Source organism: Dromiciops gliroides, chromosome 1, assembly GCF_019393635.1.
Source record: "Dromiciops gliroides isolate mDroGli1 chromosome 1, mDroGli1.pri, whole genome shotgun sequence".
Lineage (NCBI taxonomy): Eukaryota > Metazoa > Chordata > Mammalia > Microbiotheria > Microbiotheriidae > Dromiciops > Dromiciops gliroides.
Window position 1 is genome coordinate 754,088,706 of NC_057861.1, and position 12,318 is coordinate 754,101,023.

At 40.7% G+C, this 12,318-nt stretch overlaps 1 protein-coding gene across 1 annotated transcript; it reads left to right on the forward strand.

Moving 5' to 3' along the window:
• The first annotated feature begins 2,499 nt into the window (after positions 1–2,499).
• LOC122741502 (60S ribosomal protein L35a-like) lies at positions 2,500–2,805 on the forward strand. The gene has a single exon (XM_043985028.1). The coding sequence runs from the start codon at positions 2,500–2,502 to the stop codon at positions 2,803–2,805; it is 306 nt and encodes a 101-aa protein (XP_043840963.1).
• Positions 2,806–12,318: the final 9,513 nt, after the last annotated feature.

A 12,318-nucleotide genomic window follows, 5' to 3' on the forward strand; every position in this document is an offset into this window, starting at 1 on the left:
AATCAGAATCTTCTGGCAAAACTGGAAAGTAATCTGGCTGAAATTGGGTTTAGACTAACAGCTTATACCACACTCTACAATACATTCTAAATGGATGCAAGATCTTAATATTAAAGATCAGACTATAAAAAATTTAGAAGAGAAACATCATATATGTCTCACAAATATGGATAAGAGATGTATTCTTAAACAGAAAAGAAAGAGGCAATTACAAAAGATAAAATAAATAACTGATTACATGAAACTGAAAAGCTTTTGCACAGAAAAGATTAATGCACAATAGATAAAAAGGGAAGTGGTTGAATGGGGAAAAGGTCTTTGCATTTACTTTTCTGATAAGGGTTTGGTATTCAAGATTTATAAACAATTAACATTTATATATGTATATGTATATAGGTGTGCTTATATCCATACATATCTACATATATATATACATATATAGTCAATCTTCAATAGATAAGTGATAAAAGAACATGAACAGTTCTCAAAAGAAGAACTGCAAAGTATTCACAACCACAAGACACAATACTCCAAATCAGTAATAATAACAATAGCTATGAAAATCAAAACAACTGGGGGCAGCTAGGTGGCATAGTAGATAGAGCACCGGCCCTGGAGTCAGGAGTACCTGAGTTCAAATCCGGCCTCAGACACTTAACACTTACTAGCTGTGTGACCCTGGGCAAATCACTTAACCCCAATTGCCTCACTAAAAAAAAAAAAAAAAATCAAAACAACTCATAGGTTTCACCTCACAACCTGAAAATTGGCAAAGATTACAAAATATGGTAATAGTCGATGTTGGAAGGGTTGTGGGATCATAGGCACAGGAATACATTGGGCGTAGAGCTCTGGAATGGTACCACCATTTTTGGTAAACAGTTTGAAATGATGCAAAAAGGTGACTAAACTGTTCATACCTTATGAACCAGAGACTATTACAGGACTTATAACCAAGGAAGCCTTTGATAAGAAAGTCCCTATATACACCAAAATACTTAGGATTGTACTTTTTATGGTCGGAAGACTCAACCGCACATCAAAAAATCAAAAGTAAATTTAAAAATTGTAAACATCAAGGGCAGCTAGGTGGCACAGTAGATAAATTACCAGTCCTTGGATTCAGGAGGACCTGAGTTCAAATCCAGCCTCAAGCACTTACTAGTTGTGTGACCCTGGGCAAGTCACTTAACCCTCATTGCCCTGCAAAAAAAAAAAAAATTCTCAAGATCAAATAGGATTTGAATGAAGAGATATGAGAGAACAGCCCCAATCTACCCATTCATGGAGGTGAGATATCCACAGGTATTATACATTACACAGGTTTTAGGACTTTTTAATGTAATGATCAGTTGTGCTGATTTTTCTTCTTTTTTCAATCACCGTTTGTCATAGGGATGGCTCTCTGGAAGGGGGAAGTGGCAAGATGCTGGAGATAACCATGCTTTTGTATAAAAAAAAAAGCCCAGAAGATATCAATTAAAATTATTTTTTTTTGGTATTCTTTTTTTTTGTTTGTTTTCTTTTTGGGGCAATTGGGGTTAAGTGACTTGCCCAGGGTCACACAGCTAGTAAGTGTCAAGTGTCTGAGGTCAGATTTGAACTCAGGTCCTCCTGAATCCAGGGCCGGTGCTCTATCTACTGCGCCACCTAGCTGCCCCAATTATTATTATTTTTAAAAGTATAGATCTAGTAAGTGGCAGAGTCAAGATTTGAACTCTGATCTTGTGACTCCAAGTTCAGTTGTCTACCAGGTCATGTTGCCTCCAAAGAAGATCTCAACAATATTCTGCAGTCCTTGCTCTAGGTCTTTTTTAGATTTGGGGGGTATCAGTGCAACTCAGTGGCACTACAGTAGATAGGGCACAGGACCCAGAGTCAGGAAAGTCTGAGATCAGATCAGGACTCACACAGTCATTAGCTGTGTAATCCTGGACAGGTTACTTCACCTTTGCCTGCCTCAGTTTCCTTAACTGTAAAATGAAGATAACAGTGCCTACCTCCCAGGCTGGTTATGAGGGTCAAATGAGATAATATCTTTAGAGTGCCTGGCATATAGTAGGCACTTAATATATCCTCCTTCCCTCCCTCCTTTCCTCTCTTCTTCAAACATCTTTTCCTTCCTTCCTTCCTTCCTTCCTTCCTTTGCATTGAAGTCACAATATATCAATGTCTGTACTGACTTGGTCTGGAGTTTCCAAATCCATGTCTTCATAACTCCACACCTCCTCTTTTTTTTTTTTTTTTTTTTTTTTTTTAGGCGAGGGGGGTTAAGTGACTTGCCCACGGTCACGCAGCTAGTAAATGTCAAGTGTCTGAGGCCGGATTTGAACTCAGGTACTCCTGAGTCCAGGGCCGGTGCTTTAACCACTGCGCCATCTAGCTGCCCCCTTTCTTTCTTTATATTGAGCTGAAAAATGCCTTCCTGGACTTACTTCCTTTTTCCTCCATCTTGGAGCCTTGGAGGCCTCCTGGAAACAGGACTTCTAGAACAGCAAAATGTCTGGAAGACTGTGGTCCAAGGCCATTTTTGCTGGCTACAAGCAAGGCCTGCGAAACCAGAGGGAACATACAGCTCTTTTGAAAACTGAAGGAGTCTATGCTCGGGATGAAACCGAATTCTATTTGGGCAAGAGATGTGCTTATGTATACAAGGCAAAAAACAACACAGTGACTCCTGGTGAGAAACCCAACAGAACAAGAGTGATCTGGGGCAAAGTTACTCAGGCTCATGGTAAGAGTGGAATCGTTCAGGCCAAGTTCAGAAGCAATCTTCCTGCCAAGGCCATTGCACACAGGGTCTGAGTGATGCTGTATCCCTCAAGGATCTAGAATATGAAAACTGATTGAATAAAATTACACACTTTTTGCAAATGTAAAAAAATATGCCTTCCTGTAACTTATACTGATAGTTCTCAATCTGCTCTCAGCAGTTATAAGGAACAATCTACAAATGTCTTCCAGACGATAGCTGCCTTCAAATATTTGGAGGGCTTTCATTTCTTTCTAGTTATTTTTTACACATTTCTAAGCTAAACAGCCCTCGGTCCTATGATTTTTTTCTCCTATGGTGGTTTTGATTCCTATCCCAGTTACTCTTCTCTTCATGACTTCCCATTTATCAGTGCGCCTTCACTTTTTCTCTTTTGAAATTCTTTGTTGTAAAATATGGCTCTCTGGGAAGAGGAGAACAGAGGGATAAATTGTTAAAACAAAAGAGATTGTTACAGTTTTATTTGGAAAAATGTAGTCTCTAGAACAAAATGGCCCCCTCGGGCTGTATCTTGCTGGCACAGGATGCAGTGGGATGGTCCTCTCTCCTCCTCTTCCCTTCCTCACTCTGGGCACCCTGATTCTATTAATAAAGCCAAACATCAGATGACCTTTGTTTGTCAGCCACCTCAGGCTGAATCCTTTGGAATCTGGAGTCCAGTGAAGCCCCTGAATCTTTTCCACATGAAATTCCATTAAGCCAGGTCTTCCTTAGGCTGCCTTTGTGCACTTAAAATCTAACATAAAAGGAGTTGGTTTTTTTTAAAATCATGTTTCTGTAGATGTGTGATTTCCTCAGTATGGTCACTCTCTCTACTGATGCAAATCCCAGTCCCTTAGCCCCTGAATGGATGATTCCATGTGCTGCTGAAACGAAAATAATTCAATGCCTTTCCTGATCCCCACTCCCCCAGACCAGACACCAGTGTCTCTTCCTCAGTCACCTTGTCTTTATTTGGTGTCTGTCTTGCATATGTTTATATTGGCTGTGCTGTCCTGGGCAAGTCATTTAAACTCTCAGGGATCTGGGCAACTCTCCAACACTCTAAGTGGCAGAGAAGGTAATGACCTGTACTGGTGGAGGGAGTGTCTCTGTCTCTCTCTCTCTGTCTCTCTCTTTCTCTGTCTTTGTCTCTATATCTCTCTCTGTCTCTCTGTGTCTCTCTCTTTGTCTCTGTCTCCCTGTCTCTGTCTTTCTGTCTCTCTTTCTCTCTGTCTCTCTGTCTCTCTATCTCTCTCTGTTTCTCTGTCTTTCTCTCTGTCTCCCCCTGTCTCTCTGTCTCTATTTCTCTCTGTCTCTGACTCTCTCTCTGTCTCTGTCTGTCTCTGTTGCTGTCTCTGTCTCTGTATGTCTCTGTCTCTCTTTCTCTCTTCTCTGTCTCTTTCTGTCTCTCTCTGTCTCTCTCTTTGTCTCTTTCTCTGTCTCTGTCGCTGTCTCTCTCTGTCTCTTTGTCTCTGTTCTCTGTGTCTCTCTCTTTGTCTCTCTCTCCCATCTACTCTTCTCCCTCACACCCCCCTTTTCCTCCCTTCTTCCTTAAGATCCGGGTCTGTTATTTTTATAGCCTCTCTACCCAGCAGAGTACCTGGCACACGGCAGGTTCTTACAGAATCTTCAGTTAGTGGGTGGTCAGACTTCTAGGGCTGAGCCTCTGCCAGCTTGATTTAGGGGGCCGCAGGGGCAGACATGCAGCTTGTCCTTGAGGCATTTTCTATATGGTAGGAGGAGCACTCTGGGTTGGGCAGAGGAAGGTCAAGTTTAATTAGGATAATGTAGATTTGGCCTCATTGTAACGATTGGAATGACACCACCTGCTGGAGAGCTACTGTAGGAAAGCTCGGCCATGAGGAGAAGGCATCTGAGGGCAAGCCATGCCGTCAGGTCCTTGGCATCAGGAAGTGACGTTTGCTCATGGGTACTGTCTATCAAAACTACCGGCCAATCAGCTTGAGGAGCCTCCCATTTCTGGGAGGAGGACAGGAAGCAGGAAGCAGACGCCTTACCTCGCCATGGCAAGTCAGATGATGGGGTCTCTTAGAAATAGTTAGATTTTTACCTTCCTCTCTGATCTTAATGTTCTTTAATAAATACTTAAACATTTAAATACTCTTGCTAAAGCTTATAATTTATTGGTGACCACTCATTAGATCTTAGATAGTATAGCTAGAAATTTAGCCCCTTACATCATTGTTCTGGCATCTTCCCCCTCTGTATTCTGCAAACTCATGTGTGAAGTCTCTGTGCTTTGCTATCAACATCCTTAATATGTGGTTCTGCTCCTTTATGTGACAGGGACAGGGCTGGGGCCTGTATTCTACTGGCATAAGAAATCTTCTGGAGTGAGGAGACCCCCTCTGCCAGTGCAGCCTCTCAGCCTTCTGTAGTCTTAGAGAGTTGTGTAGAGAATGGAGAGACTGACTTGCCAGGATGTGTCTGAGGCAGGAGTTGAAGCCAGGACTTCCTGGCTTTGCATTCAGCGCTTTCTCTATTATGACACTCTTTGTATAAGTCACTAATAAAACTTTCCAACAGGGCAGGGTCCAGCAGAGACCTCCTTCTAACTGGATTGACACAAATGCTTATGTGATTGTATCTGACTTGGACAATTATCCTGCCTTCTCTCTGTCTTATTCTCAAAGAGCCAATAAATATTTATTAAGCACTTACCATGTACCACCTATGCTAGGTGTGAGGAATGCAAAGATGAAAATGAAATAGTCCCTGCTCACAAGAATCTTATATTTTGTCAGAGGAGTCATGTCCATATACATGCACATATGCATATGCCTATATGTATATATATATGTATACACACATGTATATGTGTATATGCACGCACACAACAAGCAGGGCACCGGTCACTAAGGGCCCAGTTTTTATGAGCACACACACGGTGCTTAGGCTGAAATGCTGAAACAATCCCTACATGAACTTGAACGTGCTTAGGTTTCTTTCTGGTCTGCTCATCTTTATTCTGTAAGAGGATTATGATTATTTTTACACACAAAGCATGAAGAAGAGGAGCTTTCCAGTTGGTTGCTGAACCAGAAATGAGACTGCATTCAAATGGCAATAACTGGCCAAAATATTTTCTTTCTTGCCTAGCTATGTGTGAGTGAGGAGTGACCTTCAGGTGGTGAGAGAAGCCACAGGCCTTTATCTCCCACCTGAGCCTCTGCCACAAAGCCCACGGGCTCGTGGTCCTTCTGTTGTCTTATGTCCTGTCGTGCCTCTCCTTTTCTGCTCTTTGGTGGAGTCTTCATTAGATTATGCTGTGACCTTGTGAGTTTCAAAAAGTCAGAAGAATGAGTCACCAAAAGTCTGGGAGCCAGAGTCCAGGCTACTTTTTAGTCCACCAGAATAACCCCAACGAGCTACTGGGATTCAGCCCAGGGGTGGATTGAACCCACAACTATGATGGCTGCTTCTATAAGAAGAAAGAACTTGTCTCTCAACTAGGCTATATTTGGAATGAACTTACTAGGTGGGGCAGATGCTTTGTAGAATCTACTCTAAGTTTGAGATGACTTTCACTAGGGACCCAAGTGGTACAGGGAAGGGTGTGGGATTCCTCAAAGGTTTTGGGAGGAAATGTTTGTCCTTCTGTTTTTGTTCTGTCTTCTCAGCAAATCTCATTTTGTAAAAGCTAATGGATTAATTAGTTAAAGGATACTGGGCCACTAATCACTGGTGCTTAACATTGGAGAGAACCTCTAGAATGGGGAATAGAGCTAAAAGCATTGGTGAAGAATACCCCCTAACCACATCAGGGGTCCCCTAGGTCCTTGAGGACATTTAACATACATTATGGGAATCTTATCCACTAGAACATCAGGCATGGTAATGAAAAGACATAGATATGGGAAGGAGGAGGCTAAAAAGGCTGCTCTGACTGGACCATGAAGAGTATGTAATAAAGTGATTTGTGGGAGACTTGGCCAAAAGGCTTGATGGCATCCAGATAATGACCACCTGCCAATTAGGGGAGTGATGAAGAGAAGACACCATCCAAACTTCAAGTCAAGTCCACCCCACAGATATTTCTGACGTGCCTCTGACATGTAAGACAAGTCAACACAGGACATTAGTCCTTAAGTTCTTTGGCAATCATTAGAAAGCTGATCTCCTCTACATCCAGAGAGGCAGCACAGAATGATTGTTCAGGTCAGCTCAATAAACTGAGCATTTATTCAATGCCCTCTGTGTGCCAGGTATTGTGCTAGAACCTTTACAGCACAAAGACAAAAATGGAAAGGAGTCACTGACCTCAGAGAGGTTACAGTCTATTCAGGTAATACATCAATCAAGATACACACATCAGGTATCTACTGCATGCCAAGCATAGGGCTAGCTTCGGGACAGAATGCTAACTACTGGGCATGCAAAGAAACAATGCTCTCAAGCAGCTCCCCTCATGGGAGAAAAGGAATTGAGGTTCATATGGTGTGACTTGTTCTTAGGCTCCAGATGGAATGACATAACCTAGGCCGTGCAGGCTGCCTTCAGATTTCATAGGACATTCCATAAGATGTAGCAATCTTCTTATTCAGGAAGTGCCTCTGATTCATTACCTGGATCCTAGCCACTGTGCAAGCAGAAAAGAGAAGGAAAAAAGTCTTTGAAACAAGATTAAACCCCCCTCCCCCAACAACAACAACTGGTCTTTGCTTTGTTTCTGTTCCTCTAGTCTATTGTATTTGGACAGGTGCCTTCCAAAGATAGCATCTAAGTTTACTCATTTCATTCATGACCCTCTCCAGGCCAAATGGTCAGCTCATCCATCTCAGAAGTGGGTACCACTTGGGTGGTCCAAGTTGCAGGGAGGTTTAGTAAAGGAGTACTTCCCACACTCTTTTCTGCAGAGGTCAATGGGATTAGTGACTTCAAAAGAGCAGGTGATGTTCTAAACTGCTCTTGCCTTTGCAATTGCCTTTGATAAATTTCTTCTTTTCTTCCTTCCCTTAAGTGTGCAATCAGGATAATATATTGTCTTGTATTTTATCCCACACATGGGTGAATTTATCTCATATATACATCAGTATATATATATATATATATATATTTGTGTGTGTATTATATATATATATGTATATATATATATATATATGTATGTATTTATATTTTCTCCCTCCTAGAACGTAAGCTCCTTGAGGGTGTGAACTTTTCTACTTTTGCATCTGTATTCCTAGAGCCTACAACAATGCCGGGCACACAGTAGGGACTTGATTTAATAAATGTTTGTTGGAATGAATTGAATGATAGTGCTGCCCTACTTCCCAGAATGTGTTGGGGATTATCTAAAGATTAATAAAGGGATAACAATTCATTTCCTTAATTCACTTGGCATGCTGTCATGGGAATTTCACAGGCCAGCTCATTCGGTCACCATAGAAGTCCACAAAAAAGATCCCCCCATAACTTTTGCAAGAGCCAGGCGAGACTAAGATGATAGAGCTGGCCAGTTACCCACCATAGCCAGGCTTCTACAGCAGTAGCCACACATCTCCCATCCCCCTGGACAGCTGGATGGTGTGTCATCTTTCCCAGAAATCTCACCTCAAGAAAGTTGGTTTCCTTCCTGGAATCCTCTTCAAACACTCACAAGCTGACTGGTGTCAAGGGGTGAGCCCTTGACAGGGAGCAAATGTATTTACGATTGGGACGATTGTGTATCTTGGATGTGATCTAGCTGTGGGCTCCCTGGTCATCAAAATGGGAAGCAAAGAAGGAGATGAGGGCGAGTATGTATCTTGGGATGTGAAGAGTGTTTCCTGAACAGGCTCATCCACAAGCTTTTCTCACATCCTCTTCCCCAGGGGAAAAGTAATTTCCTACCAACAACCTCTCACCCTTGGGTTCAATTCATCATTCATAAACCGTCCCCGATCAGCCAGCCTTTTTCTGGCTGTTTGGGTCATCTTGAAAAGCCAAGGACATCAGAAGGAAATATGGCTTTATAATAGTTTTTATTTTACATTTCAGGAGTATAAGATTACCGCGGTGTCTGGCAACACTGCTCTGGTTAGGGTTTCCGACACATAAACCCCTGAAGACTGGGGTTTAATGTTTTGCTGTTTTAATTCACAACAGGCTGAAACTTGGCCTGCAAACACTAAAGACATAGCTTGGAGTTGGTGATCAGCCTACAGGAAAGTGTTATTTTACTGGGGTGAACAGCAAACCCACCCTAGGAAAGGAAAGAGGGCTTGAATTGGATGGGTCTGCAATGGGCTATCATGACAAATACTCAGATGCTGTTGACTCAGTTATATTACGATACTTCCACATTAAGGAAGTTTTAGATGGAAGGAAGATAAGGATAAAATGAAGGTTTATAGATGGGAGACTATAGAAGCAATATTTGAATTCCTTTTAAGAAACTCCCAGCTGTGTGACCAGAGTGAATTATTTAACCTCTCTGGACCTTAGTTTCCTTATCTGTAAAATGATAAAGTTGGAGTAGTTACCCTCAGGGGTCTCTTAAAACTCTAAATCTATGTTCATATGATTCTTTAAGTTCATCCAGTAGTGAGGGTTGCTGGCTATGGGAAGAAGGATATTGAAACCCAAGGACCTATGGAGGTAGGTGGGGATTTATATTTTTAAAGTTTTTTTCAATGAAAGAAAATAGAGAATTACTCCAATAATTGGTATGGTTGAGGGTAGGGATAACAGAAATGTTTCTTTTATGTAATTAAAAGCCTAGAAAATGAAAATGTTCTCTTAAGTCCATGTAGTCTAGTTTTACACCTATTCCTTAGTAAGAATCCTTGCCAAGGCCATCGAAAACTTTGTGGGTCGACAAATCAATAATCAATAAAAATTATTAAGCACCTACTATATGCCAGGTCCTTTGCCAAGTGTTGGGTATACAAAAAGCAGCAAAATGCAGTCCCTGCACTCAAGGAGCTCACAGTAAAATGGGAGATGCAACATGCAAACAAACAAATATATATAAAATAAACTATAGGAATTAATAGAGGGAAGGTACCAGAATTAAGAGCAGCTGAGGAAGGCTTCCAGTAAAAGATGGCATTTTAGTTGGGACTGAAAGGAAGCCAGGGAAGTCAATAGTAAGAGTGGAAGAGGGGGAGAATTTCAGGCATGGAAGACACCCAGAGAGAAGACAAGGAGCCAACAGGGAGAGGCTCTTGTTGGTGAAATAGCCAGGAGGTCGGTGTCGCCTGCTGGAAGAGTTCATGCTGGGGAGTAAGGTATAAGAAAACTGGAAAGGCGGGAGGGACGAGGTGACCGAGGGCTTTGAATGCCAGATCATTTTTTTTTTTTGAGATATTTTATTTTTTCCGTTACATGTAAAGATAGTTCTCAACTTTTGTTTATACAAGCTTTACAATTTCAGATTTTTCTCCCTCCCTCCCTCCCCTCCCTCCCCCCTCCCCTAGACAGCAGGTAATCTGATATAGGTTATATCTATATATATCTATACATATACATATAGATATATATATACACACACATATATATATACACATAATAACATTAATCCTATTTCTGCATTAATCCTGTTACAAGAGAAAGAATCAGAGCAGTGATGCAAAACCTCAAAATAGAAAAAAAAACAACAGCACCCAAAACAAAAGAAATAATATGGTTCAATCAGCATCTATACTCCACAGTTCTTTCTTTCTTTTTTTTTCTTGGATTTGGAGATCCTCTTCTATCATGAGTTCCCTGGAACTCTTCTGTACCATTGCATTGGTGAGAAGAATATAGTCCATCACAGTAGGTCAACACTCAATGTTGATGATACTGTGTACAATGTTCTTCTGGTTCTGCTCATCTCACTCATCATCAGCTCACGTAAGACCCTCCAGGTTTCTCTGAACTCTTCCTGCTCATCATTTCTTACAGCACAATAGTATTCCATTGTATTCATATACCACAACTTGTCCAGCCATTCCCCAATTGATGGGCACCCCCTCAACTTCCAATTCCTTGCTACCACGTAAAGAGCAGCTATAAATATTTTTGTACACGTGGGTCCCTTTCCCCCTTCCATGATTTCTTTGGGCAAAAGACCTAAAAGTGGGATTGCTGGGTCAAAGGGTATGCACAGCTTTATCGCCCTTTGGGCATAATTCCAAATTGCTCTCCAGAATGGTTGGATCAGCTCACAGCTCCACCAACAATGCATTAGTGTTCCAATTTTCCCACAGCCTCTCCAACATTTATTATCTTCCTTTTTTGTCATTTTAGCCAATCTGATAGGTGTCAGGTGGTACCTCAGAGTTGTTTTAATTTGCATCTCTCTTAATCATTAGAGATTTAGAGCATTTTTTCATATGGGAATAGATAGCTTTGGTTTCTTCATCAGAAAACTGCCTGTTCATATCCTTTGACCATTTCTCAATTGGGGAATGACTTGGATTCTTATAAATTTGATTTAATTCCCTATATATTTTAGAGATGAGGCCTTTATCAGAAGCACTGGCCTCAAAAATTGTTTCCCAGCTTTCTGCCTCCCTTCTAATTTTGGATGCATTGCTTCTGTTTGTACAAAAATTTTTTAATTTAATATAATCAAAATCATCCACTTTGCATTTTATAATATACTCTATCTCATGTTTGGTCAAAAACTGTTCTCCTTTCCAAAGATCTGATAGGTACACTATTCCTTTCTCTCCTAATTTACCTATGGTATCACCTCTTATGTCTAAATCATGTATCCATTTTGACCTTATTTTAGTATAAGGTGTAAGATGTTGGTCTAAGCCTAATTTCTGCCATACTATCTTCCAGTTTTCCCAGCAGTTTTTGTCAAATACTGAGTTCCTATCCCAGAAGCTGGAGTCTTTGGGTTTATCAAACACTACATTACTAGTGTCATTTACTACTGCATTTCCTGAGCCTAGCCTATTCCATTGATCTACCACTCTATTTTTTAGCCAGTACCAGATAGTTTTGATGACTGCCGCTTTATAGTAAAGCTCCAGGTTTGGTACCGCTAACCCACCTTCCTGTGAATTTTTTTTCATTATTTCCCTGGATATTCTTGATTTTTTGTTTTTCCAGATGAATTTTGTTATTATTTTTTCTAGCTGTATAAAATAATTTTTAGGTAGCCTGATTGGTATGGCACTGAATAAGTAAATTAATTTAGGCAATATTGTCATTTTTACTATATTAGCTCTGCCTATCCATGAGCAATTGATATCTTTCCAATTATTTAGATCTGATTTGATTTGTGTGAAGAGTGTTTGGTAGTTGTGTTCATAGAGTTCCTGGGTTTGTCTTGGCAAGTAGACTCCCAAGTATTTTATATTACCTACCGTTACTTTAAATGGAATTTCTCTTTCTATCTCTTGCTGCTGGACTTTGTTGGTCATGTATAGAAATGCTGATGATTTATGTGGATTTATTTTATATCCTGCTACTTTGCTAAAGTTGTTAATTGTTTCAAGTAATTTTTGACTTGATTCTCGAGGATTCCTTAAGTATACCATCATATCATCTGCAAAGAGTGATAGTTTTGTTTCCTCCTTGCCTATTCTAATTCCTTTAATTCCTTTCTCTTCTCTGATTGCTAA

Excerpts from the sequence above, each read along its gene's own strand:
- LOC122741502 (XM_043985028.1), top strand. The coding sequence starts at position 2,500 with ATGTCTGGAAGACTGTGGTCCAAGGCCATTTTTGCTGGCTACAAGCAA.